Source organism: Euleptes europaea, chromosome 1, assembly GCF_029931775.1.
Source record: "Euleptes europaea isolate rEulEur1 chromosome 1, rEulEur1.hap1, whole genome shotgun sequence".
Lineage (NCBI taxonomy): Eukaryota > Metazoa > Chordata > Lepidosauria > Squamata > Sphaerodactylidae > Euleptes > Euleptes europaea.
In genome coordinates, this window is record NC_079312.1 from 161,871,400 (window position 1) to 161,898,530 (window position 27,131).

The 27,131-nt window shown below is 47.1% G+C and overlaps 1 protein-coding gene across 1 annotated transcript; it reads left to right on the plus strand.

Annotated features, from left to right (window-relative positions):
- Positions 1–5,169: 5,169 nt before the first annotated feature.
- Positions 5,170–27,131, plus strand: POU6F1 (POU class 6 homeobox 1). The gene is made up of 10 exons (XM_056864983.1): positions 5,170–5,279; positions 7,569–7,776; positions 12,547–12,668; positions 15,213–15,438; positions 18,159–18,397; positions 20,197–20,325; positions 22,197–22,418; positions 23,752–23,890; positions 25,454–25,628; positions 26,781–27,131. The coding sequence occupies exons 1-10, from the start codon at positions 5,226–5,228 to the stop codon at positions 27,124–27,126; spliced, it is 1,860 nt and encodes a 619-aa protein (XP_056720961.1). The 5' UTR covers positions 5,170–5,225; the 3' UTR covers positions 27,127–27,131.

Here is a 27,131-nt window from a genome sequence, read left to right on the forward strand (position 1 = left end):
GGGCACAGACAGCAGGGCCTGGGACAAGCATCTTAACTGGAGGGGAGCTGGAAAGTATGGGAGGATCAGCTCTTCAGGAAATTACATCAGAAACTCAGTTGTCAGACATTTGCACTTCCTTACTGCGCCGCTCCATTTTTTCTTATCTTTGCTGGCTACATAACCTATAAAGAAGAAAAAACGTGCTGTCAAGTGACACCTAAAGCAGGAGACAAGCAACGCTTCTTTTTCTCAGAGTTGCTGCTTATTTGGACAAGAGATGGTTGCTCACGTACACTCATCCCCGCTTTTGCTTCAGGTTAAATAGATTTTACAGGCTTTTGTTTTTATTTGAAACCAAAGCCTGTGTGACCGCAGGCAACAGTAGGACAAAAAATAAAAATGTGCACGTACGTTATAGGAAGCTTTTACTACCGCTCTCAAATCATTTGCAGCTTTCTTCAAAATGAACGCCTGTCTCCAGCCCTAAGAAGCATGTCTGCATATGTTCAGGATCTGGCCTACAGTCTTCTTACAGAAGTTGGTCAGTTCACTTGGGATTTAAAGCAGAGATCTGGGATGCTAGTTCAAACCCCGGCAGTTCTCTCTCGACAGCTTCTCTGCCGGTGCTGCGCTGCTCCTTACCTTGTGCCACATTCAAGGTAAGATTCCCACTGGAATGTTATCTGGGACGGTTATATTTCTGACTCATCGGCACTTGTAATTAAACTTGGTAATTATATTCACAGTAAGGCATGGAGTGTTGTAAATCATCCCTCTCTCTCTTCACCCCCTTCCTCCTATTTTTTTGTGTGCATTTCGTTTCTTTGTCTCCATCTGCTGCGAAATGGCTGTTTCTTTTGCAGCGCGCACTTAACATTGCCATCTGGGCAAAATTATTTGCCCCATTAATTGCAGCAAATGTGTGAAGGAGCAACCCCCCCAAAAAAAACCCTCAAACGCTACTGCAAACGGGTGGAATGTCTGCTAAATGAGATCCAGCCCACTTCTGAACCACAGAACTTGAACAGAGCTTGACATTAGGAAATGTCTGTTTTAATAGTCTCTCTTGCTAATTGGCCTCTGCGCAGCATCGAAAAATAGCTCTCTCTCTCTGCTTGACTCCGTCCCAAAGGGAGGGCTTGAAAAGATCTGAGCCTTTTGGTATAAATGATAATTAAATATGTTTGTGTGAACTTCGTGATACTGTGACTGTCTTCCGACTTCGGCGATTGCTTTTGTGCTTCGGAACGTACGTGAAGGTCTAAAAGAAGCTCTTGGCTTTGCTTCGCAGCCAGAGCTCTGGATGTAGAGAAAAATCGTAAGGGGACATGTATGCTTTCTTAAACTGGTAGGATAGCCATTTCATTTCCCCCTGCAAACTAATTCTGTGGGGGGGTTTCAAAGGTTTCCGGAAAAAAAATCTTAACACACCCCACTGAGCAACCCCCCCCCCTACAATTCCCAGTGTCCTGTCTCGACTACATGATGCTGCTGTAGTGAGGCAAAGCAATTTAGAGGCAGGCAGGAGGTAGCTGGCAGGGGTATGTGAATGCAGAGGTAAGTGCTAGAGTTGGCATAGATTGAGATGGGGGTAGTGTGGTGCGGTGGTTAGAGTGTCGGACTAGAATCTGGGAGGCCCAGGTTCAAATACCCATGCTGTCATGGAAGCTCATCTGGCGAACCTGGGTCAGCCCGACCATCTCAGCCTAATCAACCGCATAGTGTTGTTGTGAGGATAAAAATGGAGGAAGGGGAAACAGTATTGTAAGCCACTTTTGGGGGTAAAGCAGGATATAAATATCGCAGTGAATAACTGGGGAGCAAGCAGAGAAGCAAGGCAAGAAGTAGATGTCTGCAGGCTTTGGACAGTTCCTAGGTATTTAACGATTATATTTTTACCCTATACAAGGAGATCATGGTGGCATAGAACAGGGGTCCCCTATGCAGTGCCTGTGGGTGCCATAGCACCCGCCAACGCCTTTCCAGGTGCCCGCCAAGTGTTTTTAGACAGTGGGAGGGACCAGTTTCAGATTTTGCCCAGCTGGTCTTCTGGTTGGCCATTGTTGCTTAGGGAGCAGTTGTTGCCACTGCGCAAGGATCTTCACTGTGTGACTGAAGGTAAGCTGTATGCATGCAAGCAAACATTTTGAAACAGATAATTCACAGTGGGTAGCCGTGTTAGTCTGTTTGCAGTAGTCAAAAAGGGCAAGAGACCAGTAGCACCTTAAAGACTAACAAAAATATTTTCTGGTAGGGTATGAGCTTTCGTGAGCCACTTCTGAAGAAGTGAGCTGTGGCTCACGAAAGCTCATATCCTACCAGAAAATATTTTTGTTAGTCTTTAAGGTGCTACTGGTCTCTTGCCCATTTTGAAACAGGATGTTCATTTTAAAAGGCATCCTGTTAAACAGCTTCTGCCTGAAATGCTGAAGTGTTACTATTAGAGTTATTTGAGACCTCACTCCTTGGTGTTTTGTGGTTGCACCCACCACCCTTTGTCGGAATTCCAAAAGTGCCGGCAGGCTGAAAAAGTTTGGGGGACCCCCTGGTGTAGAAGATTCTCCAGTCCTCCATTTCATCCTCATAACAAACCTGTGAGATTGCTTGGGCTGAGAGAGAGAGTGGCTGGCTCGGGGTCACCCAGCGAGATTTCATGGCTGACTATGGATTTGAACCCAGGTCTTTCCAGTTCTCGGACATGCTAGCCACATTGGCTCCTACACGGTGCCACAGGTCCTGAAGGCTACATCAGGCTTCACCTGTCAGTGGAAAATCTTTCTAAAAGAGGGATTTCCAAAGAGATTTCAATGCAAGAATGGGAAAGACTCTGGACAGTATCTATAAAATTTACAGACAGTAATAACTTGAGAGAAAATTGGTACAAGCAGTTTTTCAGATGGTACATCACTCCAATGGACATTAAAAAAATGAATAAAACATCCGATAGTCGTTGAAAATGTAAAGCGCAAGATGGAACTTACTTTCATTCGTGGTGGACATGCAAAAAAGTAAAGAAATTTTGGATACAAGTTCACCAAGAAATGCAAAATGTGTTGAAAGTTAAATTTCCTATGGAACCTGAAACGATGCTACCGGGAATAGAACCTGGTAATTTAGAGAAGAAGCATAAAGGATTATTTCAATATTTAGTATTTAGATGTATGTGTGTGTGTGTGTGTAAAGTGCCGTCAAGTCGCAGCCAACTTATGGCGACCCCTTTTGGGGTTTTCATGGCAAGAGACTAACAGAGGTGGTTTGCCAGTGCCTGCCTCTGCACAGCAACCCTGGTATTCCTTGGTGGTCTCCCATCCAAATACTAACCAGGGCTGACCCTGCTTAGCCTCTGAGATCTGACGAGATCAGGCTAGCCTGGGCCATCCAGGTCAGGGCATTTAGATGTATAGTAATATATATATCCCAGTGGCTACCTGAAGGCTACCTCAGGCTTCACCTGTCAGTGGAAAACCTTTCTAAAAGAGGGATTTCCAAAGCAATTTCACTTAACTGGAGGTCAGAAGAAAATCGGCCCATGTGACCCTGGCGATAGCAAGTTCTGTCCAAAGTAATGTCAACCCAAGCTCTGACTTTTCTCAGGTGCTGGCCGCTTCTGATGCTTTCAGTGGCTGGGACGTGTAGTCCCCTGTGTAGCTGTGTAAACAAGAGTCTTCCCGCATGTGTCAAGTAGATTTGAATGTCATTCAGGCAAGCTGGCTAAGTGCATCGCGGAGACACGCCTTATAAAAAATGCAGTAGGTTCCTATAAAGACAATTACCTTTCTGTGAGGCAGTCAGGGGACAGGACGTGACCCAAGGAAGCGAATGAAGAACTTTCTGAGAGAAGAAACCCTGTTCACCCCTCTTGGCAGGTTTGCCTGGTTTTTTGTTTTCAACGACGAGGAAAAGGAATGCAAAGCAGAGAGCTTGATGATGAAACACGGATGATAGCAAAGGGAAAACTGACTGGTGTAGTGATTAAGAGCGGCGGACTCTAATCTGGTGAACCGGGTTGGTTTCCCCCCTCCATGTGAGGCCAGCTGGGTGACCTTGGGCTAGTCACAGTTCTCCAGATTCTCTCAGCACCACCTACCTCACAGGGTGCCTGTTGTGAGGAGAGAAGGGGAAGGAGATTGTAAGCCAGTTTGATTCTCCTTAAAAGATAAGAGAAAGTTGGCATTTAAAAACCAGCACTTCTCCTTTTTGGAGGGGGTGGTCCCAGATGGTAAGATGTCTCCCTCTAAAGCACTGAGGATTGATCTACTTTTGTCTGTTCTGAAGAAGAAGAGTTGGTTTTTCTATGCCAACTTTCTCTACCACTTAAGGCAGAATCAAACTGGCTCACAATCACCTTCCCTTCTCTTCCCCTCCCCACAACAGACCCCATGTGAGGTAGTCAAAAAGGGCAAGAGTCCAGTAGCACCTTAAAGACTAACAAAAATATTTTCTGGTAGGGTATGAGCTTTCGTGAGCCACAGCTCACTTCTTCTTTCGTGAGCCAAAGCTCATACCCTACCAGAAAATATTTTTGTTAGTCTTTAAGGTGCTACTGGACTCTTGCCCTTTTTGACTACTGCAAACAGACTAACACGGCTACCCACTGTGAATTATCACCATGTGAGGTAGGTGGGGCCGAGAGAGCTTTATCAGAGCTGTGACTAACCCAAGGTCACCCAGCTGGCTTCGTGTGGAGGAGTGGGGAAATCAAACCCGGTTCCAGATCAGATCAGACCAGACTCCACCGCTCCAAACCACCGCTCTTAACCCCTACACCACACTGACTCTCTGATTATGAGTATAAGTAACCAAGTTTTCTGAGGAATCCCAAATCTTGTATTGCAGGATCAATAGCTCTGAGGGCACAAGGGTTTTTTGGATTTATCCTCAATTCTTGGGAGGGGAATGCCCACACCACACTAGGGGAACAAAAGGGAGACCTACCTCAAGATGCCCTTTAGGGACCAAAGCATTATTAGCAGGGTAAGTTGGGGTAAGGGACAGATGGTAATAGAACAGTGGGGTGAAATGAGGCTTAAGGGATTCAAGGAAGGTTTTTTTAAAGTAAGCAGGTGTTGAGGAACCCGTAACATGAAAGAAGAAATGCTAAAAGTGTCTGGTGTGTATCCTTGTCTCTCAGGACTGAGTGGATTGCTACTTTCTTAACAGGTGCCTCCGCAGCCTCAGCATCCATTGTCTCTGCACTATGTGACCCATCGTACATTGCCACTTGCTTCTTCCAGCAACCAATCATGGACACTGAAACGGTTACCCCACAAGAAGCACCCCTGACAGTTAATGAGCAGGTATGTGTCGGAAGCTGTGTTCCAGGGATTGGGATGGTGGTGATGGTTATGTATTAATTCAGATATTTATACTCTGCCTTTCCCTTGTAACTCATGGTTCAACATTCAAAAAGAAATACAGTAAAACCCCATTTGCTCACTTACTGCAGAAAATGCCTGCAGCTGACAGCCCATTAAAAGGACTGGCAAAAATAATTTATTTTTTGTTATCTTTGGATTTGTATCCCGCCCTCTATCCCGGCTGAAGCTGGGCTCAGGGCGGCTAACAACAAATAAAATATAAAACAATAAAGGTACAGGAAAATCCAATCACAACTTTAAAACCAATAGTTTCTGAAATAAAAACAAGCAGGCCTCATTATTTGCCCACAGGGCTGCCCCCAGCCCAGGGCAAAACCAGTCAGGCTCCCTGTTGGAAAATCAGATGAAGAAAAGAGAGGGGAAGGGAGGCCAGGTATGCTGGAAACCGTTGCTGTCCTCAACCATAGGCCTGGTGGAACATTTCGGTCTTACCTGTGGAACTGTGTTAGATCCCGCAGGGCCCTAGACTCGTTAAGAGAGTTTCGCCAGGGCCAGGGCCAAGAAAGCCCTGGCCCTGGTTGAGGACAGCCAGATACTACTTGGGCCAGGGACAACCAGTGAGTTGGTATTTGCTGAGCGTAATGCTCTCTGGGGGGGGCATACTGGGACGGCTTTATGGTGCCCCCTAAAAACATCTGGTGCCTGCCTCACTGAGCCCATTCCACAGTGTGAGATGGCACTGTCTTTAGAAGATGCTAGAGAAAGGGAACAGTCTGGTAAATGCCAAGTGAGCCACTTTAGTGAAATGGATGGTACATGGAGTCTTGGGCAGGATTTCTCAAAAGCAGCCAGCACAAGGGACTTTTGTTGATGTCAGTGAGGTACCAGTTGGTTCTGCTGATGACCAATGTACATGTTACATGGGGGATCTCTGACTGTTCTTCCAACTTCTTTATTAGAAGTTCTTTTGGTGGGTCTGGACCAGGAAACCATAATCGAGAAAAGATTACATACCCCCTCCTTACTACTGTATATACTCGCTTATAAGCCGACCCGCGTATAAGCCGAGGTGCCTAATTTCCCCCCCAAAATGGGGAAAAACTAGGCACCCGCGTATAAGCCGAGGGTCGGCTTATACAACCCCCGGGTCGCCCTCCCGCCCGGCCTCCCGGGCCCTCCAGACCCACCCCGACCCCAGCGCCACCCTAGGGGGGGAGGGGGAAGAGCCCCTGAACCCCCTACTTACCGGGAGAGGCAGCAATCACCTGGCGGCGGCTCCCTCCCCCCCCCCCCGGCGTGCAGGAGGCTGCACAGGCCGCTCCTGGCCCGGGGAAGGCGTACTGGTGGCGGTGGCCGCGGGGGCCCCCCCGGCGCGCAGGAGGTTGCGCAGGCCGCTCCTGGCCCAGGGGAAGGCGCGCTGGAGGCAGCGGCCGCGTGCCCCCCCCCCTGCACGCAGGAGGCTGCGCAGGCCGCTCCTGGCCCGGGGAAAGGCGCGCTGGAGGCGGCGTTGCCCCCCCCCGGCGCGCAGGAGGCTGCGCAGGCCGCTCCTGGCCCGGGGGAAGGCGCGCTGGAGGCGGCAGCCGCAGACCACCACCACCCCCCCCCCCCCGCGCGCAGGAGGGCCAGCAGGCCACTCCTGGCCCGGGGAAGGCGCAATGGAGGCGGCGGCGGTAAGTTTCCCCCCCTCCCTCCAGCTACCGTATTGACCCGCGTATAGACTGAGTTGGGATTTTTCAGCCCTTTTTTGGGGCTGAAAAACTCAGCCTATACACGAGTATATACGGTACTTTGACAGCCCCTTCCAGCTGTATTTCAGTTGTTGTTTTTTAATTGGGAGATCAGTCATGTATAATTAAATATAATTTGGCCCCAAGTTGCAGACAGGCTGCACTGTGGCCACGATCCTTCTTCTGTGGCTTCAGCTAATGACCTGATTAATTTCATTTTTATTTTAATTACTTCATTTACAGCCCACCTTTCTCCCCATTGGAGACTCAATGTGGCTTATATCTTCTCCATTTTATCCTCGTAACAACCCCGTGAGGTAGGTGTGGTTGAGAGAGTGACTGGCCCAAGATCACCCAGCTTCCATGGCAGTGTGGGGATTTAAACCTGGTTCTCCCAGATCCTCACCTGACACTCCATCCACTACCCCACACTGCCTCTCATTAAGAATTGTGGTCCAAATCACCATAGTTTCTTCTCTTGGTTTGTTGTTTTGGGGATGTGAGCCCACTCATGTCCCTCTCCTTCACTTTCTCTTTTCAGGTGATTGTGATGTCGGGTCATGAGACAATCAGGGTGCTGGAGGTGGGGGTGGACACTCCACTCCCTGTGGAGAATGCAGGGAAACCTTTGGAAACGACACCAATGTCCATGGGAGGAGAAGCTCCCTTGAGCTGCCCTCCAGAGCCCAGTGAAACAGGGAGGAAAGGAGTAGAACAAAACACAGAAAAGACACACGACAATTCAGGTGGTAAGAGGCACTTCCTTTATTTTCTCCCATTCCTCAGCCTATCTTTGTTTTTCAGAAGAAATGTACAAGAAATGGGTCAGCTTTGGATTGAGCTATGGCGTCCATTTGCAGGGAGATAATATTCCGGGTAACTTTTGTCAGGCCTGATTCAGGTATAGGCATCCTCCTAAGAAACCTTAGGCATGTGGTTAGCTTTCCTGTATCACGTCGTTCATCTCATACCAAGAGATGCACCCAACAAGTTGTCTAATGGGTTACTGTACATAAGTAAATACTATTATTTTTATCCTTTATTAAAACTAATTATTAGTATCTTTAACTTGACAAACTTACAGTAGTATAATACCATCCAGTAATGTACATAGATAATTAAAGGAGAACAGCTACATGACTCTGCTAAATGTCTTACCCCAAAGTAAGCAGGATCACAAAGCTCCCAGAAGAAGCTGATAATCAGTTCAGACTCCTGTACCAGTAGGCTTTCAAAATCATCTCAAACTAATTGTTCCGCTTGATGGAGCTCACATTCTTGACTAATAAATTATCTTATTACTTCAGATACCTTCTTCTAAACGTGGTCCTCTAAAATTATATAAACATTGTGTTCTTGCTGCTTTCACTGATAACAAATAATATGAGAAATAATAAATAAAAGTTTCTCATACACAGGATTATCATTGGCCTCCCAACCAGCACACCCCATCTTTGAACTATCTCCTCACTTCAGTCTTTGGTTGAATGTTTTCAGATATTCCTTGCACCTGGTCCCTAGGACGTAGGTTATCTGTTGATATAGATTAGACCAGTGGTTCCCAAAAGTTTCGGGCCACTGCCCCCTTGGTTTCACAAATTCAACCTCAGCACCCCCTTCCTTATCCTATAAAAAGCATTATTCAAAATAGGGGTTTTGCATGACTCACTAAAGAAGATAATAACAATAAAATTTTAAAACAGTAACAATTAATTGCCCATCTATTCAAAATCAAATTAAAACTTTTTAGTTGAAATTTATTCAACAAATCCAATGAACTTGGTCCGGTGGTACCAGCTCTTCAAAGTCTGGAAAAAAATTCTGATTGTTTCCACCAAATTTGCCAGCATGGTGCAATAGCTTGACCTATTGTAAATTAGTGAACAACACAGTTGAAGGGGCCCACCCCTGCTGCCCCCTTGCCTCTTAGTGCCCTCCTCGGTAATCCCACCGCCCCCAAGAGGGTGGTACTGTCCACTTTGGGAACCACTGGATTAGACTCGTATTATTCTTTAGCTTCATTGCCCGACTCCGATGTAATAAGAGGCCGTATTATTCTTTAGCTTCATTGCCCGTCTCCAATGTTGTTCAGTTCTGGGTTTCTTGATTCCTTATTTGGCTTGACCCAGTGTTCAGCTGAGAGACCAGGCCAGCCCTTGTTCTGACCCACAGAAGTGTCTTCTGTGCTCTTTTTAGTCAAAAGCAGCATCTGCTCCCCTGTATTCCTGGCCATACCTGTGACAGTACATTATCCATTTGAATTTTTATTTTTTACTTGGGCTGGCTGCTGAAACGTTGATGAAGTTCAAGAGTCACGCACAAGCAAATTTCATTTGCTTACTGAGGGAACGCTGAGCATGTGAAAAACACAAATGGAACATCCTTCCTGATAAGTGAGGCTTGAGAGGGTGAAAGTCCATCCCTTGCACTATCTCCCGCCTTCCAAAAGTCAAAGAGGTTTGGGCGAAGGATGAAAAATGCCATTGTGCACTCATCTGCCTGTTATCTGGTGCTCAATCCCTGGGCCTTGACAAGCCAAGCTCTGGCAGCAGAAAGCACAACAGTGGAGAGCACAAACGTGTACAACAGTCATGAGTGGCCAAAGTGTTGAAGCAATCCCCAGGCTAATGGCCAAGACAAGGTATGTCAGGACATGACAAGATGAAAAGCAGGCAGCTGGGCCAATACTGAGGGGTTGGGCGGGGGTAGTCTGGGATGCATCAGGGAAGGGTCAAGGGGCTTTGCTTGACAGTGAGTTGCTCAGGCCCAAAATACACAGTACACCCTACTTATGTCAGGTGCTCAAATGGACTCAGAGTCAACATACACTGGGGAAATCACCTTAAACACTGCTTGTTTGCGAGAGGGGAGAATGAGCCTCCTGTTTCCTTCCCTCTCTGTTTTTGCCAGCAGAAATGGCAGGGAGGGGGCTTTTCGCCCCTGATGAAAACAGAGTTTGAGGGAAACCAGAAGCTCATTCTCCCCACTCATGTTACTCCCTTGCAGTACTGAGCAAATAAGTGAAGTTAATTCCTGCATTATACTTCTGACTGCAAGTCCAGTCACACACCCATGACCCAACATATGTTGGGCTCGAATAATTGGAGGTCTTGCAAAGAGGAAGTGGAAGGTGATTGGTTACCCCTGGAGACCTGACTCCCTGGCTATGAAGTTTCTGCCCAGTTGAGATGCTTGCATGCTGAGTGGAGTTGTTCTCTTTTTCTTTTACTTTAAACCAGTGTGGCATTCCCTATGGGCAGCTTTAAGATACTGGCAATCACTTACAAAAATCCTTCATGGCCTCCATCCTTCATATCTGCTGGACTGCCTCTTCCATCTATACACCACACAACAACTTTGCTCATCTGAGGCCTTCTGCAGGCCTTCTGTGGGTGCCACTCTGCAAATGGGCAAAATTAACAACTGCCCATACACGTGGTTTGTCCGTTGTGCTCCCACCTTATGGATAGGCCTGCCTGTTGACGTCAGGAAGGTTCCCTCCCTCTTGGCTTTCCACAAACTACGCAAAACTGAATTATTCAAGAGGGATTTTAGCTAAAGTTTGCCAAAGTAATGAGATATGGCCTTAAATTTTATACCTGTTGTTCCTCTGAACCTTAAGCTGCAACTTATTCATCAAAGAATTATGTTTAGGATATACAAGACACCACAGTGACTTTTTAGTGAAGGACTAAGTAACGTGTCTAATTGTTGGTGCTGTAACTTACAAGACATATCTCTTAAACATATACTTTGGGCCTGTCCAGTTATTTAGTCTTTTTGGGAGGAAGTAATTACTTATATCAATTTTGTATTACAATATTAATTGATCTTTGAGAATGCTTATGTACTTTTAAACTATTTGTGTGTCTCCTAGAGACTGATGGTCAACTAAATTGGACCCTCCGTGCCCATACTGTTGCTAAAAAAATTTATATTAACACACTGGAAAGATAAATACCCACCTCCAGTAATCCAATGGATTGAGGACTTTACAACTTTATCAACATTTGAACATACGGCGTACAGATAACAATTGCTTGGACATAGTTTTAGATATTTGGAAACCTTTTATAGATGCTTATCTGTCGACCTGCCACCATTGTTGTTACATTATGTTATATTTTTAATTTCTTTCTATTTGGGGTAATTAATTAAACAAATTGAAAGGTAGCCGGCTCGAGGTCGACTCAGCCTTCCATCCTTTCGAGGTCGGTCAAATGAGTACCCAGCTTGCTGTGGGTAAAGGGAAGATGACTGGGGAAGGCACTGGCAAACCACCCCATGAACAAAGTCTGTCTAGTAAACGTCGGGATGTGACGTCACCCCATGGGTCAGGAATGACCCGGTGCTTGCACAGGGGACCTTTACCTTTTTAATTTAAAAAAAACTATTAAAAACACTTCAGGTATCTCTTAGTGGCTCCTGATAGTGATTTCCCCTTCACTGAATATCAGTTATTGAGTAACAAACAAGAGATGGATTGACTCAATAAAGGAAGCCACAGCCTTCAATTTGCAAGATCTGAGCAAGGCTGTCAAAGATAGGACATTTTGGAGGACTTTCATTCATAGGGTCGCCATGAGTCGGAAGCGACTTGACGGCACTTAACACACACAACAAACTAGAACTTTTCAGTCACTAAATCATGTTCTTTTTGGATTGTTTGGATGCAGTCTCCTTTGGTAATTTGTACTCTCTGGCTGATTTCTTCCATTAAACGTGCAGTGAATGTAAGGATTCTGTACTTCCTCATTTTCTATCATGTTTTCATGTGCTGCATTTTACATGAAAAATCTTTCTTCAATAAAAAAGAAAGCATTATTTCTTTTTTTTAAAAAACAACAGTAGTAAACTAATGGATAACTGTCACCAAGATTTATATAGAAGAGCCTGAAATGCCTCTCAAACTGCTTTTCCTGGGGGACAGGGGCCCCTAATGAACAGTATGAGGAATGGACTTGGGGTCTGCAGTAGGCGGGGGGAACTGTTAAAAATCTCTCCTCCCCTTCCATTAGCAGAAATTACCATTGGGTTGGATCCAGACTAAATTTTCCACCTGCGGTACAGAACTTTCCTGCCTCCCCCTATGGTCCTTTGATCTCCATGAAATGCTGCTCCTGGAGAATAGGGGACCCTGAGGAACAACATGAGGGGGGTCTGCAGCAGGAAGGCGGAATCGGTCGAAATTGCCAAATTTGGACTGGATCCCACCCCATGAATTTCAGGATGTAAAGTATTTTTCAGCAGGAATGCAAGACTCGAGGCCAAATTAGACCCTGCTGGCGTACCCTCATGGCCCCTTTTAAACAGAGGGGTGATCAGGACCAGAGAGCTGGTAGTGGTTGGCTGGAGGCACAGCCTTTTCCTGCCCTCAGTTTCCCTACTCCAGACTGCCCCCAGTAGCCTTTTGTCCCTGGAAGTGCTTTCAAGCCCTACCTGCTAGCTCCACCTGTCTTCATTCAGTGATATTAACTTGGTTCAGCATTCCACTGAACTCTTGCCTCATTCTTCTCAAGGTGAAGTAAAGACATTATCGGAAATAATTCCCGCACCCATCCCAGGAGTCATCCCCTTCAGCCAAGCAGCAAACCAGCAAACACAAACTCTGACACCTGTCACAGTGCAAGCTGCACCACAGGTAACTACCCTACAGTTCTGTGTTGGGTATGTGGGAGGTATCGCACAGGACGGCGAATTTAGGGAACAGTGCATTCAATTTCTCCATCTGGGGGGTGGGTGGTTAGGTGGTAATTTAAGGCCGTGGTTTGGAGCAACCAGAGGTGGGCTTGAAATCTGTACAGAAGCGGAACTGCCAAACATCCCTTATTTGAGGGATCCTAGGGGTTACAAAAACATTCTGGAACTGTGGTCCTCTTTCCCCGCAGAATGCTGTGGACCTTGAATATTCTAGTCTTGGGAATTCCTACTGTTACGAGGAGCTTTAGAGTTCTGGAATGAGTTTACATTTTTAAGCTGGTTGATATGTAGAAATAAAATGCACTCTTCCATTGTCGTTGGCGGGTGTGTGTTTGTTAACACGGGGATATGCAATGCAACTGTGCCAGCCCTCGTTAGGGTATAAAGCCAAAAAAAGGAATATTTCCAGGTCCTGCCCTCTTCAGAGCCATGTGCATTAGAGAGTTCACTGTGAAATAGTTGTGAAGAAGAAACTTCCCATAGCCCTATAAATACCTGGGACCCGAAGTAGATACCCAGCTCTCTTCACTGCAAACTGCTGCAAGCAGCAGTTGTCATGAGTAAACTGTTCAAAGAACAGTAGATCCCCTCCCATCCTCAAGCAAGGAGCTGTCCATCTGCAGGATTTGGGGGAAATTAAAGCAGCGGGGGAGAATTAACCCTCCTTCCGCAGATCCAGTTCAGCCCCCATCCACCCCCACGACTGTTGGGAAGCCTGAAGTCAGGAGATCTGTTTAATTGGCAGCTTGGCCATTACTGTCCCCAGCAGTCCCAGTCATGGTCTGTGGCCAGTGAGCAGGCTAGTCCTACACATTCACGTACAAAGGAGAACGGGCCATTTTGTAACAAGGGGAAATAGGCACAGAGAACAGAGCACTAGTTTCTCTTGCTCTAACCCACCAGACTCCAGGGCTTTGCCAGAGAGCTTTGGGCTTCATCTCCATGGGGATTATCCACTGCATGGGCAGTGGGAAGCCCAACCATAGCAATTGAGAGTGCCCACATAACCTCGTGCCCAATCCAGGCATAACTTGTCTGACTGTCACTTCTCTCCATTTCAGATAGAGAAAATTGAAACCATCATTTTCTCTGGCTCGAATGGGTAGCTGTGGGTGGAGCATTCATGTGGATGCTCCACCCATGGCCAATATCGGGGTGGGGGGAGCTAATATTTTTTCCAAGCTGTTCTTCTTTAAATGCTTCTCTCCCCACTTCTGTCACTATGCTGCTTTTTGTGGGTGTGCAATTTGGACCTGCTGAGAGAACCAGAATAGCTTTTCTTATAAATAAGCTTTCCAGCCTGCTGTCTGAAGCAGCAGGCTCGGGTGCTTTCTGGTGAATAGATCCGCTGGCAGGGATGTCTCTGGCCTTCTGCTTAGAATGTAGTTCTTCCTAGACAGCGTTTCAGCTGCAGCCCCGCACAGAGCACAAATTCAGTGTTTCTTGCGCTGTCCTGTCAAATACTGAAGAGAACATTGCAGGAAAACGAGCTCCTATACGGAGGGACAGTCTTTCCCGCAACCACGCTGGCAATCAGGGCACTAATTGGAGACACTAGCTGGGATATGGTGCAAAACTGTACTTCCCCAGGAAAAATGCCAGTGCTAACATAAAACCTGTAGACAGGGTGTCCCCAACATTGTTGAGCCTCTAGGCGCCTTTAGAGTTCTGACACAGCATGGTGGGAGCAGACTACCACAAAATGGCTGCTGCTGGAGGAGGAGCCAGCCATAAAATGGCTACCATAGCATACCTTCAGTCATGCAGTGAAGATACTTGTGCTGGAGTGGCGGCAGCTGCCAAAGCAATGTTTTTAAAAATCTGTGTTGCTAATCAAATGCCCAGTGGCCAATAGGGTTGCCAACCTCTAGGTTCTAGTTGCAGAACTCCTGCTATTACAACTAATCTCCACTCAATAGAGATCAGTTCACCTGGAGGAAATGGCCGCTTTGGCCATTGGACTCTATGGCATTGAAGTCCCTCCCCTCCCCAAACCCTGCCCTCCTCAGGCTCCGCCCCAAAAATCTCCTGCCAGTGGCAAAGAGGGATCTGGCAACCCTAGTGGCCAATAAGAAGCTTTGTTGGGCAAAGCCCCACCTGCTTTTGCCTAGTTTGCAAAAACACTTGGCGGGCACCAGGAAAGGTGTTGGCGAGTGCCAATGGTGCCCATGACGGGGAGCCCCGCCTTAGACAATTGTGCTCTGAAGGGAAAGGGTTTGGAGACCAAGGCAGCCTAGCATGATCCTTGGTGCTGTAGAATGTTCCCCAATGTTGATTTTGCAAACAGCCCCCTTTTGGGTGTCACAGAGCTGCGTCTGTCCAGCTGCTGGCCCGGGGTGCAAAGCCCCAGACGGCACATCTCAGGCAGGAGTCACCTGGCTGGGCTGGGCCTCCCGCGGGCTCGCTGACGCGGCGCTGATGCTGTCTGCGGTGGCGTTGATCTTTTCTTTCCCTTTTCTTTTTTAAATCTTGTTTACTTTTGCAGGTCTTGACTCAGGAAAACTTAGCAACAGTTGTGACAGGCGTAATGGTTCCAGCAGGGGCAGTTACTCAACCTCTTCTTATCCCCATCAGTATTGCAGGTCAAGTGGCAAGTCAGCAGGGGCTGGCTGTGTGGACATTTCCTGCAGCAACGGTCGCTGCCCTTCCGGGACTGACGGCCGCCTCTCCTACTGGGGGAATTTTCAAATCACCTATAGCCAATCTGCAAGGTAACCACATTCTTCCACAGGACGGCCTTCTTGTGTGACAGCCTTCTTCCGCAGGACAGCCTTCTTGTGCCAAATCCAAGCACCCTCGGAAGAGGGAGGGAGGGGGTGTGGCTCAGTGGTAGAGCATCGGTTTGACATGCAGAAGGTCTTGGGTTCAACCCCTGGCATCTTAAGTCAAGGATCAGGTAGTAGGTGGTGTGAAAGACCTCTGTCTGAGACCCTGGTGAGCTGCTGCTGTTCTGATTATACAGTACTTACCCTGATGGACTAATGTTCTGATTCAGCTTCATGTAGTGGCGGTGGGCCTGTGGCTCAGTGGTAGAGCATCTGCTTGGCATACAGAAGGTCCCTGGTTCAATCCCCAGCATCTCCAGTTAAAGGGACTAGGCAAGTAGGTGATGTGAAAGTAGGTTACCTGTAGACCCTGTAAGCAAGTAGGTTACCGGAGACCCTGGAGAGCTGCTGCCGGTCTGAGTAGACAATACTGAATCTGATGGACCAAGGGTCTGATTCAGTGTAAGTCAGCTTTATGTGTACTTGGCATGTAGAAAGTACCAGGTTCAATCCTTGGCACCTCCAACTGAAAGGATCAGCTGGTAGGTGACGTGAAAGACCTTGGCCTGAGGAGAGCCGCTGCCTGTTTGAGTAGACCGGGGTCCCCGACCCTTTTCAGCCTGCAGGCACCTTCAGAATTCTACCACAGGGTGGTGGGCCCAGCCACAAAATGGCTGCTGCAGGAGGTGGAACCAGGCACAAAATGGCTGCCACAGCTTGCCTTCAGTTACACAGGGAAGAACCTTGTGTTGTGGTGGCATCTGCTGCCAAAGCAACGTTTTTAAAAATCTACACAGCCAATCAGCAGCCTTGCTGGGCAAAAGCCCCACCTGGCTGTTCCCACTTTTGAAAAACACTGGTGGGCACCAAGAAAGGTATCATCAGACACCATAGTGCCCACAGGCATCACATTGGGGGCACCTGGTGTAGGCAGATGGACCTGTGGTCTGATTCAGTTGAAAGCAGCTTCATTTGTTCAAGAGCCTGCAATTTTCTTTAGAAGAAATGTAGTATTGTTAAATTTGTGTTTTTTCCCAAATATGACATGTGTAAGGAGGTGCTAATTGGAAAAAGCTGCTGGCGTGGTTTTAGATTTACTAGCTGAGAGGGGAGGAAACTCAGCGGGGTTTACTGTGTATATTTAGGGGCTCTTGGCTCTGAGTCAGAGCCTTGTGCATGCTGGGAACGGGCTTCATTCAGTTCAGTAGAGTGAACAGATCCTCTGGCATAAAGGAATATACTTTTTATTGGCTCTCCTGAAATGAACGAGAAACACCTTGCATGCTGGGGGGGGGGGGCACCCCATGCAGGCGTCAAAGCCCCTGTGTTCATATTATTTATTTGTGGCCATTGTTATCTGTTGCAGCGCATTAATATATTTTACAGTACAATCATATACATACAGTGCATTCCTAAGCAGAATTATCCTCTTCTAAACTAGTGGAGTGTAACAGCTTAAGATTGTACTGGAAGTTACTTCCTTCAGTCTAAGCCCATTGAAATCATTGGATTTTTTAGAAAAAGGAAAAGAAATGGGTTTATATTGGGAGTGCCTTTGCACTCTTAGCCACCTCCGCTGCTTTTTTGAAAGCAGATTTCAGCTTGCTTAAAACGAATCAATAAACATTCACGGTAGAATATTTCACAGCAGCAAATTCCATGTTGGTCTGTTTCACCAGCATGTGATTTAAGAGAGGTTATTCTGCTGGAAAGTAATTTGTGAGAATAGCATAGCTTTTATTTGCAAGAGGCTGTTTAAGGAAAAGGACACTGGATCAAGAAAATATAGTTGGGGGGGGGGGAATCAATCCTCCAGGCACAACTTGTTACTGCAGCCCAGTTTGCATAGGAACCTAAGAATTACCCTCTGTATGTTCAAAAGCTTCTGAATGACTGTAATGGTTGTGGGTTTGAGACAGCTAACACAAGGACCTGTGACTTCACTTCTAGCTCTTTCTTAACTGCAGCTGGCTACTTCCTTGCCAGTTCACCTTCCAGCAGGGCTTGGCTTCTTCTTGAAGCAGCAGGAAGAAACTTGCACTGACTGATACAGAGTTATCTGCATTACAAACGCTTTCACGTGTTTACATCAGCAGAGGTTGCAATTCAAAAAGATGGCACCTTGTTTATGTATGTATCTAGCTAGCTAGCTATAAAGCATCTCCTCTTAAAATTTTATTTTGGTCTTAAGTTGCAGCGTGGTGTACTGGTTAAGAAGGGTGGACTCTAATCTGGTGAACTGGGTTTGATTCCCCACTCCTCCACATGAGCTGCGGAGGCTAATCTGGTGAACCGGGTTGGTTTGTGCACTCCTATACATGAAGCCAGCTTGGTGACCTTGGGCTAGTCACAGTTCTCTCAGAACTCTCTCAGCCCCACCTACCTCACAAGGTGTCTGTTGTGGGGAGAGGAAGGGAAGAAGATTGTAAGACTCCTTAATTCTCCTTAAAAGGCAGCGAAAGTGATTCTCCTTAAAAGGCAGCGAAAGTCGGCATGTAAAAAACCAATTCTTCTTCTTCATTTCCACACCCACTGGATATTTTAAACGTGCAGGTGTAATCCATGCCTCAAGCTGAGAAACAGCGTTTTTAACTTACAGGGCCGGAGAAAGAAAAGTACAGTGTGATGGTGGATAGTTAGTCTTGCTCTCGCTCCTTCTCTCACAGCTGCTGCAGTGCTAAACACAGCCATACAAGCCCCTTTGCAGCCAGCCCAACCTATCCAGGCTCAGCAAACAGTCCAGCCACGGCCGCCGGTTCAAACACAGACGGTGTTCCAGCCTCAGACTCAGCCGGCCATTTTGCCACAGGCCACCACTGCTTCAACGCCACCTGTTGCCAAGCCGCTGGAGGCGCAAACGCAGATCACAGTTCAGCCGGCGGGATTTGCCTTTAACCCCGGAATAGTAAGGAGCTGAAAACTGCTGATGAGGAATCACTTGCTAGATTAAGGGCTGGGAGGGATGGGGGAGATTCTGGTCTTTCCTCTCCCCCACCCCCCCAGCCAGATTATCCTTTGGTAGAGAAGAGGGCGCAGAGTGGTAAGCTGCAGTACTGCAGTCCAAGCTCTGCTCACGACCTGAGTTCGATCCCGACGGGAGTCGGTTTCTGGTAGCCGGCTCAAGGTCGACTCAGCCTTCCTTCCGAGGTTGGTAAAATGAGTACCAAGCTTGCTGGGGATAAAGGGTAGATGACTGGGGAAGGCAATGGCAAACCACCCCGTAAACAAAGTCTGCCTAGTAAACATCAAGATGTGACGTCACCCCATGGCTCAGGAATGACCCGGTGCTTGCACTGGGGACCTTTACCTTTAGAGAAGAGGGCAGCGTAAGATAAATTGTGGTTTATGGTATTTTTTAGAATTGTTGTTTTGTTTACTTTGTAAGCCACCTTGAGTACCGCAAGGTAGAAAGGTGGCAAATAACGCTTTAAAAAAAATAAACATTCGCAGCATAATCTTTGGTGCTGAGAAAGATGGGTCCCATCTCCTGTTCTGATGCTGATGCCTGAAGTAAGCCCTGTGGGGCTGGGTTGCTTTTATTGTTTATATGGATTCTAAGATGCTGGGATTTCTAGTCGCTCTTGAAATGATAATGCTTGACTGCAAATATGCCACAGTTGCGTTTGTCGCAGAGTTCAACAGCATGTCAGGCGAGATAGTACTTCCTTTCCACGTGGCAGCCTGCAAAATCTTTCCTGGAAGGCTGTGACCAATCATAATAAGTTACCACAAACCGCAGTTTAAGGCCATTTTGTATTGTCAAAGTAAAATTTTTTTGGCTGTCAAGTCACAGCTGACTTATGGCGATCCTGTAGGGTTTTCAAGGCAAGAGACGTTCAGAGGTGGTTTGCCATTGCCTGCCTCCACGTCACGACCCTGGTATTCCTTGGAGGTCTCCCATCCAAATACTTGCCAGGGTCGAGTCTGGGAGTATGTGACTGACCTAAGGTAACCCAGAAAGTTTCCATGGCACAGTGGGGATTCAAACCTGGGTTTCCTAGAACCTAGTACGACACCATAATCACTACACCACGCTGGCTGTCCACAAATAAGTAATAATAATAAGCAGCAAGGAAGCCAGTGAGGCATAGTAGTTAGAGTGTTGTGCTATAAGTTCAGATTCCCACTTATCCATGAAGTTCACTGGATGACCATGGACCAATCATTCTCTCTCAGTCTAAACTTCCTTATGGCCAGTTTCCACACACCAGCATGGTACAGGGGTTAGAGTGTCGAACTAGGATCTGGGAGACTGAGGTTTGAGTCTCTACTCTGCTGTTGGAACTTGCTTGGTGTTTTTGAGCCAGTCACACGCTCTCAGCGTAACCTACCTGACAGGGTTATTATGAGGATAAGATAGAGAAGTGCCAGGATTTCGGTGGACATTTTGGGCTGCCTGTGGAGGCAGGAGAAGTGTGCTGTGTGAGGGGAAACCCTTGTGTCCACAGAATTGTCTAGTGGGGAATCTGTTCCAATATCTCAGGCCAGCTTTTACCACTTGGCTTTAAAAGTTAGTAGGATCTACCGAGAGTCAGGTAAAATTGCTGTGGGGGTGGCGATCTCTGCATTATTTCGGCAGTCTTTGATTAGAACACCACTGCGAGGTTGGTCAGGATTAAATAGATTCCACTTTGTATATGAAACAAGAATAGCACAGTGTTTTAATGCTCGGCTTCTGTTCTTTTCCTCCCCCCCCCCCTTTAGCTCAGTGCGGCTTCTCTGGGGGCCCCAACTCAGCTCCTCAGTTCCCTGGCTGCCACGCCAGTGATTGCAAACACTATTCCCAGTGTGCAAGGGATAACAGGACAGATCCTGACGAATGCACAGGGGCAGGTAAGTGCCACAAGACTTCAGGACACGCTTTAATCAAAAACGCTAATGGAATGTGAATGAATTGGCAGTCAGTCCTTGTCTGAAAAACCAAGCAGCCTCAAAAACTTAATGGTTTATGTATGTGCCCCCTTCTGCCTCTAAACAAAGCATCCAAGATGGCAAACAGCCTATAAAAACAGATAATAAAGACAGCAGTTGAAAACAACTTAGACACTAACAATGCAGTCTTTAAGCAGAGGCTGGACATAAGGACTAGGAATGCTGTAGGGGTGTAAAAATGGAAGCTGAGATTTCCCATCCTGTTGAAGTTACCATTTTCTGTGTTTGCACGGTACAGCTGTGGAACTGTAGAAAACAGACAGCTCTTCTCTTATTCCTCTCTTGTTCATGTGGCCATCTTGTGAATGAATGTCTTCAAAACACCTTCCAACGATCAGAAAACAGTGGGTCAATCTATTCTTGCCACCGACCTTGTTGGAGGGTGGGGAATGGTTTTGTTGTATATCTATGCTTAATTTGTTTGATTAGAAATTGAGAGTCTCCTATAGTCACACCAAGTCTTGACTCTCTCCCCTGCCCACACTTGCCCCGTAAAATCCCTCAGTATGTTTTACTATCATGTATCTATCTAATGAGTACCCAGCTTGCTGGGAGTAAAGGGAAGATGACTGGGGAAGGCACTGGCAAACCACCCCATAAACAAAGTCTGCCTATTAAACGTCAGGATGTGACATCACCCCATGGGTCAGGAATGACCCAGTGCTTGCACAGGGGACCTTTACATTTTTATCTATCTAATGAAAAGGGGCTCTGATCCACTAAAACTCATGATGAAATAAATGTTGTTATTCTTAAAGGTGCTACTAGATTTTTGTTTTATTTTGCTACTGTTTCTCCTTCTCCTTTGTTTTTTCACACTCCCGCTTTTGTCCCACCGACTCCAACCCCTCACTCTACTGAGCGGGGAAGCTACCAAATTTCATGGCCCTTTCAGTTCAAAAATTCCAGCTTCTGACATTGGTTCTGTAGTCTTTTTAAAAAATATATCAACCAAGTTAATGAAATTTGATAGAAATGCCTCTGTTTTTACATTGATAGTGTAGGAATGGATGGATGGTATACAAAGGCCATGAAAGAAGTAAGAATAATTGAAAATGCTGTGAAAGATGCAAACAGATCAGAAACGACAGCAACAAACAGGGGCAAAATAAAGAGGATCACAATGACAACACTCGGAAGCAAGCAAACAAAAAGACATATTATACATCCCTACCTGAGATGGAGCCTTGACCTGGATGGCCCAACCTGATCTCAGAAGCTAAGCAGGGTCGATCCTGGGAGAGCCAGCATGATGTAGTGGTTAAGAGCAGTGGTTTGGAGCTGTGGACTCTGATCTGGAGAACCGGATTTGATTCCCCACTCCTCAACACAAGCAGCGGAGGCTAATCTGGTGAACTGGATTTGTTTCCCTGCTCCTATACATGAAACCAGCTGGGTGACCTTGGGCTAGTCACACTCTCTCAGCCCCACCCACCTCACAGGGTGTCTGTTGTGGGAGGGGACTGGAAAGGTGACTGTAAGCAGGTTTGATTCTTAAGTGGTAGAGGAAGTCGGCATATAAAAACCAACTCTTCTAGTACTTGGATGGGAGACCACCATGGAATACCAGGGTCACTATACAGAGGCAGGCAATGGCAAACAACCTCTGCTTAATCACTTGCCTTGAAAACCCCACCACGGGTTGCTATAAGTTGTCTGCGACTGTATGGCACTTTATACACACACACACACCTGAGATGGAATGGGGGAGGGGATATTTAAAGTTGTGTGTGCTATGTGCCTGAACATTTCCCCTTCCTTTCCTCTTCCAGGTCATTGGAACTCTTCCATGGGTGGTGAACCCAGCTAGCATCGCCACAGCCAACCCTGCCCCGGCCACACTGCCTGCCCAGAATCTGCAGGTGCAGGCGGTCACACCGCAGCTGCTGTTAAACGCCCAAGGCCAGGTCATTGCCACCTTAGCCAGCAGCACCATCCAGACAGCGACGGCCGTCAGGAAACCGAGCACCCCGGAGTCTCCAGCAAAGAGCGAGGTGAGCGTCAGCCTAGCAAGGGCTGCAGTGTGCTAGGGAAATCTTCTGTGGAGGACTGTGACCAAGGTGTAAATGCACACGAGTCAGGACAGAGTAATGGACCGACCTTTCCAACAGATCCTTCGTTTAGACCAGTGATATGCAGGGCTCTTTGACATGCCACCTTTGGCTCATGTTCCCCATTGTGACACCTGCCCAGTGTTTCAGGAAAGCAGGCTTTTGGGTTAGCAGGTTATTCCCACCTGGAAACAGCCACTGTTTAGGCTGATGATAATGATGAGGGAGCCAGCGTGGTGTAGTGGTTTGGAGCAGTGGACTCTGATCTGGAGAACTGGGTTTGATTCCCCACTCCGCCACACGAAGTTAGCTGGGTGACCTTGGGTTAGTCACACACTCAGCCCCACCTGCCTCACAGGGTGTCTTTTGTGGGGAGGGGAAGGTGATTGTAAGCCAGTTTGATTCTCCCTTAAGTGGTAGAGAAAGTTGGCATATAAAAACTACATCTTCTTCCACTACTGCCACAGAGTGAGTGCCACTGGTATAGACTACCTCCTAAGTGGCAAAACCAGTCCAAATATACCTTTCTTCTCTAGAGCCAAGATTTGAGGGAGGTAGCATTTCTGCAAGTCTGCAGCTGATTGGATGATGCCTGTTACATCACCAAGGACCTTTCCTCCAATCTGTGCAGCAGTGTTTCACCTTTAGAGAAACAAAAGAACACAGAAACAAATTAACATACACGTTTTACAATAAAGCAGAGAGCTTTCTCTATGCGTGGGGGAGTCAGAGGTATGACTGAAGGCTGAGAGCACCTGATAGACTGGTTTGCATACCTGTCACTTCAGTTGCGAAGACAAGAAGAGGCCATGCTCCCTCTAAAGTTGCAGACCTCTCGGTGCGGCCTGCAGATCTGGAATTACAACTGATGTCCAGATGACATATATCAGTTCCCCTGGAGAAAATGGCTGCTTTGGAGGATGGGCTCTATTACATTCCATCCCTGCTGAGCTTCCTCCCCTTCCCACCCTCCCCAGGCCCCCAAATCTCCAGGAATTTTCCAAGCTGGAGTTGGAAACCCTAGCTCCCTCTACAGCTCCAGAGCCTTCTGTGAACATTCTTTCAATCAACAGGTCTAAACTTCAGAGCAGAGGATGAATCCTTCTTATTTGGCAGAAGTTAGGAAAAATCTTCATAGTTCTGATAGTGGAATTTGGACTTGCTTGGTCAGAGCTGCACACAAGTCTTGCCAATTAGGTGGTTCTTCAAAGCTAGAGCCACAGTTGTGTTCAGTATTTTTGCGTCTAAACGTCGCTCTCTTTTGCTCCATCATCAGGTCCAGCCCATTCAACCTGCCCCGAAATTAACTCAGCCAGCTGTGGTCATCGCAAGCCCTCCCCCTGCAACCAAACTCACTTCTGCTCCTGTCCCCATCACCAGCTCAGAGACCCCGACAGTCAGCCAGCTGGTTTCCAGTAAGCATCTCTGGGATCCCTTATTTCTTTTTAGGCCAGGTAGCGGGTGGGAATCGTGAGTGTCAGAACAGAAAGGGGCTTGCGATTCTGGGTGATTGCAGTGTGTATTTGTGGGTGTGGATGCAATTCCTGTTTAGGCTAGCAAGGGGGAGTGCCTGGGTTTGTGTGGTTCAGGCATTCACTGCTCCATGCCTAGAAAAAAAGTTTTGCTCAGCCTAGGGCTTGTCCGCATTCTCATTTTTCTCTCTTGTAAGTTCCTGTTTCTTCGAGGGTGGGGGGAGTGTTCCAGTTCCGCACGTGTTTTGTTCCCTCTAGTGGTCAATTCTATATCAAACAGGTTTATGTCCAGCGTAAAAACCTGCAGTTTAAATCTGCAGGGAGATGTGCTGGTGGACATAAACCTGTTTGATATAGAATCAACCACTAGAGGGAGCAAAACATGTGCGGAACTGAACCCCCCCCCCCCCCAGAAACCTGAATTTACAAGCGAGGAAACTGAGAATGCAGAAGAGCCCCTACTCAGGCTGGTGGTGCCTTCAGTTCATGCTAACACAGAATGTTAAAGGTGAACCACACAATCCAAGCTCTCTTCCTTAGTCGTTGCTTGGTAGTGATGGATATAGTCATCGCATACTCTTTCCTCACCCCAGCCATTGCTCTGCTCGGTGTTGGCAGCCAGAATTTGCTTTCATGAGTCAGAGTTAACTTCATCAGATGTGGTGGAGGGTAAATCCTTCAAAGCTATTTACATATGCAATAGAAAGATAGAAGGATGGATGTGTGTCTCACACTCATTGTCAGTTAACTGATTTCATTGTTTGTATTTGATCTTCTTTTGAACCAGCCTCTGTTAGGAACCTCTCTTCTCCCCTCCCAACTCCACATTCTGTTGTGTATATAAATCCCCATACGCTCCAAGACATCTGATGTAGTGAACTCTGATCCATGAACACTTAATGCTGGAATAAATTTTGTTGGTCTTGAAGGTGTCGCTAGACCCCTGTTTTGTTCACCTGCTACAGACTAAGGGCCAAACTGGACATTGGATGCAATATGTGATGGCCACAGGGAATTGCAGTCAGACAGCAGCTGTGAGGTCCCTGTGGGAATTCAGCTTTGAAAAGCTACAGGAGCCTGATTTGAATCACGACTCTGGAACGGTGGGAGGAAGGGCTTCAGCCTTCCCTCCCCATGTTATTTTTTCCTACATGAAACAGCCCCAACAGGGGATGTTATTTGTCCTGTGGGGCACTGCAAATGTAAGCATTCATTGTACATGTAGCCCACCCCCAGTAATGCAAATAACACTCCCCAGGGCATTTCAGATAGAGGAAATGGCTGGGGGGGGGGGAGGAGTCTGAACCCCTGATCATGCTCTGAATTGGGCCCTTGTAGCTCTTCACAGTTGAGTTCCCACAGCAAACTCGCAGCTGTTATCTGGCTGATAGTACCCATAGCGCTCATGCATTACATGTAATGTCTAGTCTGGGCCAAACGCAGTTACTCCTCTGGAATTATCATTGTCTGACTAGTGTCCCTGCCGACTTTTTCCTTCGCGTTTAGAACCCCAGCCTCCCAACAGCGGTAGCGAAGAAGATGGAATAAACTTGGAGGAGATCCGAGAGTTTGCCAAGAACTTTAAGATCCGACGCTTGTCTCTGGGACTGACGCAGACGCAGGTGGGCCAAGCTTTAACTGCGACTGAAGGACCTGCGTACAGCCAATCTGCTATATGCAGGTAAGCCCAAGGTGTTCGGGGAAGGACCTCTTGTAGGAAGTGTGTTTGAAACTATGTACTGAGTCTGTGGGATTGCAGGCACAGAGTCTCTCGTTCTAGGTATTTTAAGTTCTTTGGCTGTTCACCAGTTCTTCAAAATAAAGGTAAAGATCCCCTGTGCAAGCACTGGGTGATTCCTGACTCATGGGGTGACGTCACATCCCAATGTTTCCTAGGCAGACTTTGTTTATGGGGTGGTTTGCCAGTGCCTTCCCCTTTACCCCCAGCAAGCTGGGTCCTCATTTTACCGAGCTTGGAATGATGGAAGGCTGAGTCAACCTTGAGCTGGCTACCCGAAACTGACTTCCGTCGGGATCAAACTCAGGTCGTGAGCAGAGCTTGGACTGCAGTACTGCAGCTTACCACTCTGTGTCATGGGGCTCCTTTTTTTTCTTCAAATTAGAGTAGTAAAATAAAGAGACTGAGATCTCTCAGTAATTTATAACCCCCTGAATTCTGTTTTTCTGGTCAGAAGGTTGTAACTGTCATTTGTACAAAAGTGTAGAAGGCGAATGTGTACAGTTGGATCCTGCAATGTGTGAGCAGAAAGGAAAACATACTTAGCACAGTTCTGCTTGCGCAAACAACGGCACAATGGCTGTAGCAACGCATAGGCCTTCAGTGTAATTTTTAATGAACTAACAATGTCCGATTGGACCAGTGGAATGTACAGCAGACAGTTTGCATGATTTTATTTAATTTGCTTTTGCAATTGTATCGGAAGAAGTACCTTGTGGAATGTACCAGTGGAATGTACAGCAGACAGTTTGCATGATTTTATTTAATTTGCTTTTGCAATTGTATCGGAAGAAATACCTTGTGCTATGCCTTGCGCATGCCGAAAAGATGGTGGGGAGGTAGAATTGTTTTCACTTAGAGCGAGTAGACGGCAAGGAGTAATTACAACACATCAGCTTGCGCATGGAATTTTGGGCACATGGAAATTGTTCGTGGAATCTTGCGTTTTGCTCAGTGCTAAAGGATTGGTTCCCCTGAAACCCCTTAGCTGAGGGGAGAGAGGGGCTCTGCTAGTATTCTTTTGCCTGGGCTAACCTGAACCAAGAGGGAGTCAGCTCACCTTCTCGTGTTCCTCTATGGACCTTTTCTCTGCAGGTTTGAAAAGTTAGACATCACCCCCAAGAGCGCCCAGAAGTTGAAACCCGTCCTGGAAAAGTGGCTGAGTGAGGCCGAGCTACGGAACCAAGAGGGTCAGCAGAACCTGATGGAGTTTGTGGGCGGTGAGCCTTCCAAGAAGCGCAAGCGCCGCACGTCGTTCACCCCGCAAGCCATCGAGGCCCTCAACGCCTACTTTGAGAAAAACGCCCTGCCCACAGGCCAGGAGATCACCGAGATTGCCAAGGAGCTCAACTACGACCGCGAAGTGGTCCGGGTTTGGTTCTGCAACCGGCGACAAACACTCAAAAACACCAGCAAACTTAACGTCTTTCAGATCCCTTGAGTGAC